The sequence below is a fragment of the Bufo gargarizans genome, chromosome 9 (genome assembly GCF_014858855.1).
Source record: "Bufo gargarizans isolate SCDJY-AF-19 chromosome 9, ASM1485885v1, whole genome shotgun sequence".
NCBI classification, from domain to species: Eukaryota; Metazoa; Chordata; class Amphibia; order Anura; family Bufonidae; genus Bufo; species Bufo gargarizans.
In genome coordinates, this window is record NC_058088.1 from 129011858 (window position 1) to 129027432 (window position 15575).

Below are 15575 nucleotides of genomic sequence, written 5' to 3' on the forward strand. Positions count from 1 at the left end.
ATTAGGCTACACAGAGCGGCGACCGGGGATCTCCCTGCACTTATTATTCCTGGGCGCCACTCCGTTCACCCGCAGTGCCCCATTACTGTCTCCTCTCCTGCTCCATATGCTAATTACTATCGGAGCAATGGGGAGGAGACATCAGCTTCTCTAGTGGGCAGTCCTTCTCCCTGTGCTGCGCTGTCCAATCGCAGCGCAGAGAGAAGGAACACCCACTGATGTCTCCTCCCCATTGCTCCGATAGTAATTAGCATATGGAGCAGGAGAGGAGACAGTAATGGGGCGAACGGAGCGGCGCCCAGGAATAGTAAGTGCTGGGACATCTCTGGGCGCCGCTCTGTGTAGGAAAAGTCCTATCATTGGTGGCACAGTGCGCCCTCCCCTCCTCGGGCCCTCTCTCCATTCATTGGTGGCAGCAGCAGCAGCAGCACAGAGGGAGGGAGGACTGCTTCCTTCTCCCCTGTGCTGCTGAGGGAACATGAGCGTGCTCATGTTCGGAGATACTGGACTGTGCAGCAGCGCAGCCCAGTGTCGAAAAAATGGAAATCCTGGTATTGTATCGTTACCGGGACAAAAGTATTGATTATCGAAATTTCGATACCCACAACAACCCTACAAACAACAGAAGCAGGCTTTAGTGCAATTCTCTTTTGGCACCAGCTGAGGAGGTATGGTGGTAGGTTGGTTGGTGATGTTTCAGCACTTAGATGATACTGGCCTAGTGGTAGATGTTTGGTGATGAGGATGTCTTCAGCCAATTTTCCCTCACTTCACAGCGAGATGTGGCAGGTCACTCTTTGATTCCAAGACTGCACTTGAGTCCTACTTCAATTATGGGTAGGTGGTGCTCTAGGAGCTGCTTCCTCACTCCCAGGCAGGAGAGGGTCCTATCACAGGGATGGGGTGGGGGGTAATGGAATGGTAGGTTCCATTCCTGTTACGGACTATTGGCTGCCATATTCCATCTGCTGGTGAACCAAGTGCATAACCTGTACATTACAACAACATTGCACCAGAAATATGTAAAATACAGTAACAAGTACCAAATAGAACCCCCCCCCCCCCCAACTCTGGGGTATTACAGTGAAGACATGACATAAAGAGTCTAACCAGGATAGGGGAGGGAGGCAGCCTCCAAGAACAAAAGACAGAAGCCTTGCACAGTAGGGCTCCCAACTAGAGGCTGTGCAGGAAACTAGTTTCATTCAAATGAATGTGTCTGTGTTTTATTATCTCTGCACATAGGCAGTGGCACTTCCATTCTAAGAATGGCGGTGGGAAGGGGGTTGCATACCCACCAATCATTGCAATAGCCCACTACCTGTAATAGTGGGAAAGCCCTTGAAGTATGACTCCACTCGGACATTACAAAAGGCATCAATGAAAAATAACTCTAAAATGTCTGGGCTCTTTATTACCTGGCTCCTTGTCCACTTGACAGGTCACCGACTACAACTTAATGCCTTGCTGATGCACACAGAAACACACACACATTATTTGGTAGATTTTATTAAAGATTCTTTGAATAAAAGCAAATAATATTACAAATACTTAAATAGAAACACTGATTGGAAACGGTTCACCTGGCACAGTTATTTGGTGACGGTACAAAAAATAATATATTATAAATTTACCTGTACATATTTATATAAATCATCTTCAGACACTGCACTACACAGAGATGGCTATGGTTAGTAAGGTAAATGACAACCAATCTGCTCCTAATCCCTCCATAATCTCTTGTGAGATTATTACCCCATAGTAGCAATTTTTAGAGAAGCCTGGCCGTGCAGAAGAGACAGTCACTGCTCTGACTGCGAATCAGGAATCTATGAAAATCCAAGGCTACATATATAGATATTTTAAAAGTTTTTTCACTTGTGTAACCTGAACCATACTAACTTCCCTTGCTTTTATATGCAGTTTGCATTTATTTAGGTCCTATCTGCTATCCTGTTGTCCTTTTTAGAAAATGTGTATATTCCCTATGAAATTGCGAAGCCGGAGAACCTTTAAATATGTTTTCCACTGCTTACGAATGATGGTCATCACTATCTGTCTGGCAAGGGATCCAGCACCCTGCTTATCTGCCAATTAGCTGTTCTGGAGTAGCCCCGGCACCGGACGTACAAACCTCCGTCCATTGTGTAGTGGAAGAGAAGGTTACTTCAGAGCTGCTCCTCTTCACTGCAGTAACCAGCTTCATCACACTGCACAACGGATGAAGCTGTTGTAGTTCTGGTGCCAGAACTATTGCAGAACAGCTATTCAGACACTCAGATAGTGATGATCTATCCTAAGGACAGATCATCACTTGCAAAGGACTGAGCAACCCCTTTGATGTTATGCCACCTGAAAACGCCTAGAATGGAAAACATTGTGTTACCAATATCCTTGTATAATGGTGTACCTCTACACACTGCAACACTGTCAGCACTACCAGGATAATAGCAATAACAAGGTGTCAATTTAGTTATACGTTTCCAAGAGGAATAACAGAGGAACTGCATAAAGCAGAATTCTAAGAAAAAGTGAATTAGAACTGGTATTTCATGGAGCATACAAGAATTTACTAAAATTGACATATCAAGAGAAATGGCAGTCACTTTAAACAATGAAGTATTAAGGTAACAGAATGACAGATATTGAGCTTTCCCAGTGCCCACCGTCTGTTACTCAGCTACTACTACCTTATGATTTTTGTGCAACTGTGCCATTACCTGGTCCCACAATTGATAAAATGACTTCAACATCGCTACATAGATTATTACTTTCTCCACAGCAGGTAAGTCTTTATACGGAAGGTAGCACCCAGTCGTGTACACATAGGACAGCCACCACTAACAGAGAAAGATGGGTTACAGCCCAGCTAACAGGAGCAGTTGTCAAGGTGCTAGTGTGGTAATACCGCCATTATTGCCACAGAGTCCCCGCTAAATAAGCCAACTCTTCTGCAAGGCATAGTACAACTGCTTTCTTTGGAACCTAGTTAAGGTGGGATAAGCAATATGATCAACTGATCCCACCGGTCAAGACTACAATACCTTCTAGTGAACCACAATGCTGTGTAATACAACAAAAGGTTTGTCTAGGACAACTGGCATGGTTCACTGGAAAGGTTCTACAACTAACCTAATGTTCTCCAAAATCATATCAGCAGTCACTATGTTGTACAATGATCACTATTGCAAACCTGCTGTCCTAACTGAATAGTAAATATAGGCCCCCCTTAAGAAGAGGAGAGACAGGTTCATGTTATGTGCTAAAAGGTCCAGTTCTACTCTTAGGCAGAAATAAATATTATAAACCATTTACATCACATTCATCACACCAACTTCATACAGAGCTCTGCACCTCAGCCATGTCAGGACATTCACACCTACATCACGTTTCAGCTTCAACATACCACTGAGTCAACAGGACAGACACAAAAATGAAACACATAATACTGATCTTTGTTAATGTCTTCCCAAGTAGCAGCACAAGAGATACTCTTTAGATAATGTCTTGCACAATACTGCCCGGCAGCAGAACATTTTACATCCTCGTAGCCACAGTGCTTGATGCCACTGGTCTCAACCCATGTTCTGTGTACTTTTATACACTATAAGCTGGGCTGCTTCACGCCATGCACCACTGGGGGGGGCAAAAATACTCTTGGTGCACCACCTCATGCGGGCTCATACGTTGGCAGAAATGTCCATACCAAAGCTTTGGCGAGAGGTTCTTCAACACTGTTTTTGGACAATATGGTCACTCAGAATTTGCTGGACTTAGAGCTTGGTTTCTGGCCCACCAGAGCTAAGAGGAGGGAACGAGTTCCGAATTCGCACTACCTCCATTGCACAGAGATGTCCAAAAACCTTGTTGTACCAGTCAGGAGAACGCCCCCTGCAAGAAGAACAGGATACTGTTAAATATCAAATTATTTTCACAGTCATAATGTGTAATACTATTTTAAGGAGTTAATGAATTAGAGGCTTTATCTGCGTCACTGCTTTACATATACCAGGTTAATACTTCTTGCACCCCCCCCCCCCCCTCACCCCATCAGCATGCAAACAAAATTTCTCACCAGAGATTAAAGCAGATCTGTTATAACGCAGTTTGTTGTGCATGGTACTACTAGCATAAAAAGGCACTACAATATTACATTCATAACCTTTCCCTGTCCATCTCATCAGTGATTGGCGAGCCGCCATCTACCTACACATATCAAATCACAAGGCACAGCATATAGTAAATCAAAAAGAATATTTCATTCAATAAACATAGGACAATACATAAATAGAAAATAGTGGCGGCATGTATACACAGAAAAGACGAGGACCACAAACAATAGGTCATATGTCAACCATACAGACTCCTTGGTTGCTGATATTCATAGTAGTCCTAACACTTGAAAAATAGAATAAGTAGGTGTGAAAGACACACCCTATAGTATAAAGTCAACTCCAGGTGGAGAGCAAGTGATTTATATGGAAGAATTTATTTATAGGTAAGTTTTATAGGATCCCCTGAGGAAGCTATACGCTAAACACACGTCAGGGTCCTGAACCACACTGGTCGGTATTTTTTACTATAATCGGCACTCCTTGATATCTATATGTTATTTATGGTACTGTACATTGTGATACTTTATTTATGTGATATTCATTCTTTCCTATAAATATCTTGCTCTCTACCTGGAGTTGACTTTATACTATAGGGTGTGTCTTTCACACCTATTTTTATTTTTTCCAAGTGTTAGAAGGACTATTATGAATATCAGCAAACAAGGAGTCTGTATGGTTGACATATGACCTATTGTTTGTGGTCCTTGTCTTTTCTGTGTATACATGTCGCCTCCATTTTCTTTTTATGTATTGTCCTATGTTTATTGAATAAAATATTCTTTTTGATTTACTAAATGCTGTGCCTTGTGATTTGGTGTGGTGGAGCTCATTCTGTTGGGCATGGCATTTATATGCAGTTGAGCTGTCTATATTCGGTGTAACTATATATATATATATATATATATATATATCTTATATAATATATATAACTGATCCATTAAAAGAGTATGTAATATAATCCTAGAAAATGAATCAATATTTGTTGGTCCTTTTTCAACCGTATTTACTATGTAAGGTATGTAAATGTGTGTGATACAGGCATAACTCAAGTTTACCTCAGATCTGCTCTGCAGATATAGGTTAACTTAGACCGTCCCATTCCACAAGGCTCTATGAGATATTGTGAGCTCAAGATTACAGCCTGGACACCCTCATCCAACTGCCCAGTAGCATGGTCCATAGATGTAGAGACCAACGCACATCCTCCTCTGGGCAGGTCTGTACGCCATTTCCTGTATGAAATAAATAACTGTTACATGAGAACTGTTTGTTAAAGGGGTTGTCCCATTACAACAACTTATCTCCTGTCCACAGGATTGATCAGCAGGGGCTCCAGACTTCGGACCCGCAGTGATTGGACACTAACCTGTGGACAGGGAAAAAGATGTTGCAGTCTGACAATTCCTTTAAGGACATAAAGTCCAGGAGATTGAAATTTACATAAGAACTATACAACCACTAAATAGCACATAAACCACCCAGGTCTTTCAGTCCAGCTAGGCCTCTTGATCTGGGAGAAAATACAAATTTTTGAAATTCAAAACAATTCTATAGCTCGGAATGTTGACCACCTCAGCTTCCATATTTTAAAAAGGAGTCTATAATCACCTGCCTCTTAAAGAAGCTTTGTCACCAGGATCAACCCTATTAAAAATCATACTGCCTGGTAGGGCTCATCATGCTGATTATAGCGATACCTTTCTTTTGTCTGTAAAATAAATAGCTGCAGATAAATACGTTTTTAGTCTTATGCAAATGAGAAGTCCTAACACCAGGAGGTGGGCTGAATTCTTTGAGCACTGCTTTGTAACATTCCTTGTGCTTGGCACACTGCCCCCTCCCCTTGATTTAAACTTTTTGTCTACAGCCATTATTTTTGTTTAGTCCTACATTACCTACTAAGATTTATGTTTATTATATGTAGGCCGTGAACAAGGTCCAGGCAGGAACGAAACGTTGCTCGTGTCATAACTATTTTGGATGGAAAAAAATATGTAAATGCAACTCAATCGTTTTCCGAGTGCCGTGATATTATTTTCAGGACTACCCAGTCACTGAGCACCGGGACATAACTACCCATGTGGAGTGCCAAACATTCTTCTTCTATTGAATCAAAGTTCTTTTCTTCAGATATGATTTCAAATGTATCCAAAAAGAAAAGTCTATATCCTTATATTGAGGATTTTATTTTTATAGAAAGCTAATAAATATTTGTTTCTTTATAATCATATATTGTGTCTATGAATAAACAAGTCATAGGTGTTAGCAAAAAACACTATTCTCAATATACCTGTAGTAAAGCCTTTATAATATTATTAGTATTATTGTTATTATATATTATAGTATATCCTTTTAATATGGTTTAAATATAATAAATAAATAAATACACTTACAAAAGTCACTCCTGGGACTTGAACCAAGAATCTCTACATGCTTGATAGACTACTATACCACAAAGCTGTAATATCACCTGTGGTAATAAAGGTACCTCAGATGGGTGAGACAACTAAAATCCAGAGAGTTGCAGTAGTCTCAGCAAAGCATAGTTTGCGAAGACAGTTTTGTTTATTAATTCTAGACTGGATTTTAATTGGATTGGCAGGGAGATCTGCCAATCCAAACTCTTCTGGCACGGGTATTCTCTTCTACCTGAGATGATCGCAGGGAGGCCTGCTGTAATCAGGCGGGCATAAAGCGCCTCCCAGTATGTCAGTCTGGGGGAAGTGTGTGTGATCCTGGATCACAGGCTCTGTGCGAGTGGTCTCAGCCGGGTTGGCTAAGGGGACACGAGGGTCGGCGACAGCCTGAACTTTGGGGGACGTGGTGTGAAACAAGGATCACAAGGCCAGAGTCGGGAGGACTACTGGGCCACAATACCACTAAAGGTGTCACAGCCTGGAGGTTGCTAGACTATATGGCTGAGGAAAGCCGCACTTGTGCTCCACGTGTGAACAGGGCTCTCTAGGTGAGTCAGGGATACGTTTATGTGTTTAGTTAGAGCCTAGCCGGGCAAGGGTTTGTTATTTTGTGTGGATGTCATACGTGATAAGTTGAAGCTGCGACTTCGTAACCTGTGCTTTGCTGAAGTGTCTGAAATAGTTTGGACATTATAACCATGTCTGCAAAGAAATATGCGAGTGTGATCCTCCCAAAAAGAGATGATCCCTTACATTTGATGGAGGATGCGGGCAAGTTGTCCATGAGAAAAGGGCAACAACAGTTGGTTGCTAGGGGCAACGACAAGACAAAGAGCAGGTGCTACTGAATGCTGCTTTGTTGCTGTGTGAAGCATTAAACTGCCGTAAGCCTTTTTTTGTGAGGCTGCTGCTCATTCTGGACTTGTTTCTGTATTGCAAAGTAAAGTGTGCGGTGATTTAAAAGGCCTGAAGCCCAGTGAAAGAGAGACTGACCAGTTTAAAAAAAATAATAATTATAATAATAAATTTGTGGTGGTCACTATGAGGTCTGTACAGAACTACCTGCAGCAGGACTATGCAATGGTGATTGAGTGACCAGAAGATCTGATACAGAAAGATCCTGCGAGTTGGTGATTGGGGGAATCCCGCTGTAGGTCACTTTAGATTCCCGCCAACAAGTGTCCTGGGTTATGCCCGAAGTACTGGATTTTTTAAAGAGGGGGCCAGAGACAGATGCCACCGTGTCTCTGACCTTTATAATGGACTATGGCCCTGTGCAATGGGAGCTCTTAAAACGCGAGACCCTGGAAGTGGAGTTTGTGCTCGGCAAAGACTTTCCGTTATTTTGGCAGCTGTGGAGTGGAGAAAATGCTACAAATTGTGTACCTGGAGAATCCGAGGAACAGCAGATGTATGCCAAGGGCAACCGTCGGTTAGAAAAGGAGGTGGAGAGCGGTGCGGCTCTCAGGAGATCCTATGTTTTCTGCACGTGTGCACAAAGTCCTAAAGGGTGCGGATGGAGTGACCATCCGGAAAAAGACTGGAGTCAAGGCCAAGGCATTTCCCGTGGCAACTACTGCATCCCAGAAAAGGATGATGTCCACTGTGGAGATGGACGTATCGCACGCGAGAGGGACGAACCAGAGACGACAATGGCCAAGATCGTACCTGTAATTGCTGGTGTAGCAGACAACGTGACAGTGAGCACGGCTCTGGAGGTTGGGAAGGTTACTGACAGGGGCCCTGGTACCTCAGAAACAGTGAACTGTGGTGTGAGCCGGCTATATGCCGAGCCGAGAGGTGTTGAGACACCGGGACTGGAGACTGCTAAGAAATGTGATAAATGGCATTCCAGCTCGAGCGTTGGTGGACGCAGAAAGCCAGGTGAGCCTGGCACATGTCAGCTTGGTAGCTGGGGACTATGTGCTGGACGTTCACGCGGGTAGTAAGGACTATCCAGTTGTTCTCACTAAGTGTGAGACTCCAGTAGCAACTGAGACTTATAAGTTTGAGGTTGCAAATGCGTTCATGCAGGATGTCATTTTTGGCCGCGATTTCCCCTTGTTTTGGAAGTTGTGGGGAAAGGGAAACACTACTGCAGTCAGTGTCACAACTCCTGCAGAACTGGTACCTAGTCCTATAAATGAAGTGACCATTAGAAACAATGGTGCTGATAAGGTGCAAGGTGATTTTGCCAAGTTTTCGGAATTGCAATGAAAATGTGATGTCATGTGAAATAGGTGATGATGATATGCCTTTTCTCTTGCAGGCTATGATTGGGGAAGAAGCCCCCCTGCTAGTAAAAATGTAATTGATGTAGAAATGCTGATAAATGGTGAGGGCACACAGCTGAGGGAACCAACTGTGATAAATGTGCGGGAAAGTGGGACAGGCCTAGCGTATGTACCACACGTACCAGAGGAGAATGTGCAGTCACTCCAGTGTTCTATGTTTAATGAGGAAATGTCCAATGTCCTTATGGCTCATCGGTGCCCCAGAGGTCAGGATTGATAATGACCCGAGGGATATATATGATGTATGTGCTGTGACCGATAGCAACTCAGAGAGGAAAGCTACCATGTCAACATCTTGCGAAATTTAAGTAGTTACTAGTAGCGACCAGACGAGAGTTATACCTGACGTGAAGAGATTTAAGTGGGGAGACGTCAGCATAGGGTCTGAGAATTATACCCAGGCAGTGGAAGACTTCCTGGCAGGTTTGACCAACCAAAAAGAGCATGTAGAAGAGCATGACCAACTGCTGGCAGAGGCTCACTACCAGCTGGGCCTGGCAGGTCAGTACAGCTGCAAACTTGAAGATGTTTTCACCCGACCCGCACAGTCCCTAGATACACTAGAGAAGGGACTAGCTGTTCTTACAGAGCAACTGGAGAAAGCTCCAGAAGACTCAAAAGAAGAAGACTCAGAAAGAGATGAACGAACTAAAGGATCTAGAGTCACTAATAAAAGTGGAAATTCTTCAAACAGAAGTTCAAAAAGAACTTGCAGACATCATGTAGAGCAGGAAAGAGATGAGCTGGCTCATGAGGTCACAAACAGCATCTCAGGAAAATCTGCTGTCTTGGAGAAGAAAAGACATTTGGAAGCAAGGATTGTTCAACTTGATCAAGAGTTGCGTGATCGGATGGTGGACCTGGACCACCAGAGACTAATTGTGTCTAAGTTGGAGAAGAAACTGTAATGACCGGCGTCACGCACAGGGAGGGAAAAGGGAAAGCCGTGCCCAAGGGAGAGGGAAAGGTGGTGACCCCTGACTCACCTTGCGGCTGGCACCTGACTGCCCTGACGTCCCTAGACGGGTTCCTCACCCGTGCGGCGATCACGTGCCTAAACCCTGGCTTTCCCTAAAATGAGCCCTAGATAGTGAACGGGCCGGTGGGATCGCTAGTCCTCACCACTGCACTAAGAGGAAAACACCAGGGAGAGGACAGACAATACAGACAAACACAAACACCCAGGTGGGCGACCACAGCAGACCACAAAGGTCCAACAGGGATCCGGAGGGAAACGTTCTGGACCAACAACCAGAGAACGCAGCAACACAGCTCCAGTGGGTCAGTATAGAAGTCCAGGCAGGAAACTCTATATCTGGCAACCAGAGAAGTGTGAGAGGGGAATATAAGGAGGTTGGGAGTGCTGGACAAGGAACAGCTGAGGAGAAGGAGCTACGGATCCCTGAGTGAGCCAAAAAGGGTTGCAAAGCAAACCCAGAAAGCTACCATAAGGAAACAGCCCTATCTTACATAGAGCGCGCAGCCAACCACTGCGACTTCCTGACCCCGGGTATAACGGAGTCAGGCGTGGTTCTTGACACCCTCGTGACAGAAACAGAAGAAGTCTGACCAGTATTCTCTTCTACCTTAGGTGATCGCAGCGGAGACCTGCTGTAATCAGGCCGGCATAAAGCGTCTCCCAGTATGTCAGTCTGGGCAGAGGCTCTGTGCGAGTGGTCTCATCCGGGTTGGCTGAGAGGCCACGAGGCTAGGCGATAGCCTTAACTTTGGGGGACATTGTGATGCCTGTGAAACAAGGATCACAATGCCAGAGTCGGGAGGACTACTGGGCCACAATACCCCTAAAGGTATTGAAGTGTCACAGTCTGGAGGTTGCTGGACTGTATGACTGAGGAAAGCCGCATTTGTGTTCCATGTATGAACAGGGCTCTCTAGGTTAGTCAGGGATACGTTTATGTGTTTAGTTAGAGCCTAGCCGGGCAAGGGTTTGTTATTTTGTGTGGATGTCATACGTGATAAGTTGGAGCTGCGACTTTGTAACCTGTGCTTTGCTGAAGTGTCTGAAATAAAGCAAGAGTTTGGACATTATAACCATGTCTGCAAAGATATATGCGAGTGTGACACCGCCCCCCCCCCCCCCCCCTTGAAAAGAAATGATCCCTTACACACCATATAGACATGCATGTTTTTTTATGCTTATAAAAAGGTATAGTTTTAATAAGCATGATGAGCCCTATCAGCCAGTATGTCTGGTTTAATAGGGTTGATCCTGGTGACAGAGTCTTTAATAAATTAGGCGCATCTATGCCAGGGGACTGGCATAGACTTCAGCTTTAACTTACAATGGTATCTAGCGCAAGTTACAGTAAATACGGAGGGCTGTGGAAGGCTCTGACTCCTTCCACTAAGCCCTGCACCCTTTAGCAAAGTGTCGATAAGATAAATAAGTATGACTTTTTTTATGCCACAATAGTGGAGTAAATAGCTTGACAAATGGACCTTACAGTCTTTGCTATCACGCACTTTGTCAATATATTGCTCATACTCTTTATACTCTATGGGTCCCACAGTGCCTAACCATGTACCATATGTGTTTTTCCAAGCCTAAAACAATGTACATTATTCTTCTTTGTAATTTATCATTTCAATAGCAAAACATGTTACCCCTCTTCAAAAGGAGGAGCAAAATGGCTACATTTGCACCTGGGGACTCACAGATTGAACATAACCCTGTCCAAAAGGGACTATAATAGACTGTGGTCATAAAGGTAGGATTCACAGGAATACCACTTCTTCTAAAACATAACCTTTAATGATATACTAAAAAAGCCAATGCACCCTTATTACAAATGAAAAGAAAAATAATCCCCAAAAAAATCAAAAACCTCATGCGAGATTATCAGATGAATGCAGAAAGATTGACAGACACGTAGTAGGCCTTAATTGGGGGCAATGTCCCTAGTTCTGGCCCTATTTCTGTCGCCCTGCCTGCAAACGAAATAGCCGCCCCGACAGGGGCGATCCCGTGTCTCGTGCCTCATCATAGCCCTTGGATTACTCTGACAGGGGGAAGAAGAAAATTCCAACTATGTGGAATAGGGCCCTGGGTAAGGACCTAAGCTAGTATAAATATCAAAACAACAAAGTACCATGCCCCAGGTGGGGTGACAAGAACCACCCAATAAAGAAAATACAAATATTAATAGTGCAACAGAATGGAAAGAAGTGTCCGTAAAAAATGTCCTAATTGGTCGCTACGCGTTTCGCCTAGTTGATAACCGGCTCCTCAGGGGACATACCAAACTAAAAGATCTAAATCACCAAAGAGAGTCACCAGAACACAGAAGAAATATAAAAATCATAAGTTGATTTTTATGAGAATTTTTTGATACCCAGATCATCAATAATGTCAGACATGACCAATAGAATGCACTGCTGAATGTATTATAGCTATAATACTAGTCCAAAAAGGTGTATATATATGTATAGCAAATCGGTATTGCTTATAAAATAGATTAGTAGTCGCTGTTATGAGGGCTGGCTACCACAATACCCTACTAGATGGATTAGAAGTACATTCAGGATGTGCAAATTTATATCACAAAGCCTAGGTCAAAAAAGTAGTTTGCTTCTCCTAACAGATCCCTAGATTTTTGCATCCAACCGCCCTCATTTTGAATCATTAGTAGTCCATCAGCCTTGGGCTATCATGTCAATATATTATCATATTGCCTCACTATCCCCCTATGCTGTTACAATCTACAGCATAGCCTGGCTATATTTATCACTTGGCTTTACCCAAAATGTGGGCGTGACCATATGACTCATCTTGTTTGCATATAAAGTGAATAACATTCAATAGGCACTGTTCTGCGGCGTCTCAACCTATTAAATTATGATCTATGGTCCTAATATTCAACCTTGCCTTGTCTGTCATCGACATGCAATTTATCCTAGCCGGCCGGCGCCTTATTAACTAGGCGAAACGCGTAGGGTCCAATTAGGAAATTTTTTACGGACACTTCTTTCCATTCTGTTGCACTATTTTTATATTCTTTATTGGGTGGTTCTTGTCACCCCACCTGGGGCATGGTACTTGTTTGTTATTTTGATATTTAGAACTAGCTTAAGTCCTTACCCAGGGCCCTATTCCACATAGTTGGAATTTTCTTCTTCCCCGTATCAGGGTCATCCAAGGGCTATCAGGAGGCACGAGAGACGGGATCGCACCTATCGGGACGGCTATTCTGTTTGCAGGCAGGGCGACAGAAATAGGGCCAGAACTAGGGACCTTGCCCCCAATTAAGGCCTACTACGTGTCTGCCAATCTTTCTGCATTCATCTGATAATCACGCATGAGGTTTTTGATTTTTTGGGGATTATTTTTCTTTTCATTTGTAATAAGGGTGCATTGGCTTTTTATTAGTATATCATTAAAGGTTATGTTTTAGAAGAAGTGGTACATTTGCACATGGCCTTAAAGAGGGTCAAAATCAGTTTCAAAGGAAGCATACTACCATTTACGGTAGGTGCTGCAAAACATTTATGCAAAGAAAGTTTTCAGTGCGCTATGGACAGGCCACTTCATTTGGTGCACTCTATTAACACCACACATCACCTCCTGTTTTAAGCAGAATTCGGTCTGAAGTTTAGGAAGATTATGATTTGGAACAAAGCCAGATTTCCTCATATTTAGTGATAACAAATCAAACTTCCCTAAAATGGCAGCTACATGTTTTACAAAGTGAAATTAAGAAGCCCGGGAATGCAAGATCACCTATAATACCATGTAGCCAGGCAATCCGCAGCTAGCTATCCCTTGTGATGTCAGAGCCCTATAAAACTTCAAACCAGTTGCTGCCATTTCATTGCGAGATACATGGCAAGCACTCATGCACTAGGGACAGCGTTACTGAAAGGGAGTTTTTTTTTTTTAGACTGTAGGGAGAACATAGGGAGACCGCAGGTTGAGTGTAATTTCGGCGTGCATTCTAGTGCACCCACATTCCAAGTTAATCCCTTATTTTAGTGATAAGTTAGTGTTCCTGAGTATATACAGTACAGACCAAAAGTTTGGACACACCTTCTCATTCAAAGAGTTCTTTATTTTCATGACTATGAAAATTGTAGATTCACACTGAAGGCATCAAAACTATGAATTAACACATGTGGAATTATATACATAACAAAAAAGTGTGAAACAACTGAAAATATGTCATATTCTAGGTTCTTCAAAGTAGCCACCTTTTGCTTTGATTACTGCTTTGCACACTCTTGGCATTCTCTTGATGAGCTTCAAGAGGTAGTCACCTGAAATGGTCTTCCAACAGTCTTGAAGGAGTTCCCAGAGATGCTTAGCACTTGTTGGCCCTTTTGCCTTCACTCTGCGGTCCAGCTCACCCCAAACCATCTTGATTGGGTTCAGGTCCGGTGACTGTGGAGGCCAGGTCATCTGGCACAGCACCCCATCACTCTCCTTCATGGTCAAATAGCCCTTACACAGCCTGGAGGTGTGTTTGGGGTCATTGTCCTGTTGAAAAATAAATGATGGTCCAACTAAACGCAAACCGGATGGAATAGCATGCTTCTGCAAGATGCTGTGGTAGCCATGCTGGTTCAGTATGCCTTCAATTTTGAATAAATCCCCAACAGTGTCACCAGCAAAGCACCCCCACACCATCACACCTCTTCCTCCATGCTTCACGTGGGAACCAGGCATGTAGAGTCCATCCGTTCACCTTTTGTGCGTTGCACAAAGACACAGTGGTTGGAACCAAAGATCTCAAATTTGGACTCATCAGACCAAAGCACAGATTTCCACTGGTCTAATGTCCATTCCTTGTGTTCTTTAGCCTAAACAAGTCTCTTCTGCTTGTTGCCTGTCCTTAGCAGTGGTTTCCTAGCAGATATTCTACCATGAAGGCCTGATTCACACAGTCTCTTCTTAACAGTTGTTCTAGAGATGTGTCTGCTGCTAGAACTCTGTGTGGCATTGACCTGGTCTCTAATCTGAGCTGCTGTTAACCTGCGATTTCTGAGGCTGGTGACTCGGATGAACTTATCCTCCGCAGCAGAGGTGACTCTTGGTCTTCCTTTCCTGGGGGGGTCCGCATGTGATCCAGTTTCTTTGTAGCGCTTGATGGTTTTTGTGACTGTACTTGGGGACACTTTCAACATTTTCCCAATTTTTCGGACTGACTGACCTTCATTTCTTAAAGTAATGATGGCCACTCGTATTTCTTGCCATAATACAAATTCTAACAGTCAATTCAGTAGGACTATCAGCTGTGTATCAACCTGACTTCTCCACAACGCAACTGATGGTCCCAACACCATTTATAAGGCAAGAAATCCCACTTATTAAAACCATTTCAGGTGACTACCTCCTGAAGCTCATCAAGAGAATGCCAAGAGTGTGCAAAGCAGTAATCAAAGCAAAAGGTGGCTACTTTGAAGAACCTAGAATATGACATATTTTCAGTTGTTTCACACTTTTTTGTTATGTATATAATTCCACATGTGTTAATTCATAGTTTTGATGCCTTCAGTGTGAATCTACAATTTTCATAGTCATGAAAATAAAGAAAACTCTTTGAATGAGAAGGTATGTCCAAACTTTTGGTCTGTACTGTAAATGTGTAATTGCCAAGTGCATCACATTCTAGTGCACCCCACCTGTACATGTGTGCAGTGAAACTAAATTGATTATAGCGAATGCCTTCTGTTAGCTATTGCATGACATACCGTCAGTATGACACCATGGTTAAATACTTTGCCCTGTACATGTG

At 43.3% G+C, this 15575-nt stretch overlaps 1 protein-coding gene across 4 annotated transcripts in view; it reads right to left on the bottom strand.

Annotated features, from left to right (window-relative positions):
* Nucleotides 1-1493: 1493 nt before the first annotated feature.
* The window catches only part of STARD8 (StAR related lipid transfer domain containing 8), a 226777-nt gene continuing 212695 nt past the window's right edge, over nt 1494-15575 (bottom strand). For all 4 annotated transcript variants that reach the window (XM_044305494.1, XM_044305493.1, XM_044305495.1 and 1 more), the window contains 2 exons: nt 5171-5347; nt 1494-3891 (listed from right to left, as the gene is read on the bottom strand). In XM_044305494.1, the coding sequence (XP_044161429.1) occupies nt 3774-3891; nt 5171-5347 (295 nt within the window). In that variant the 3' untranslated portion in view covers nt 1494-3773. The remainder of the gene's footprint in view (nt 3892-5170; nt 5348-15575) is intronic.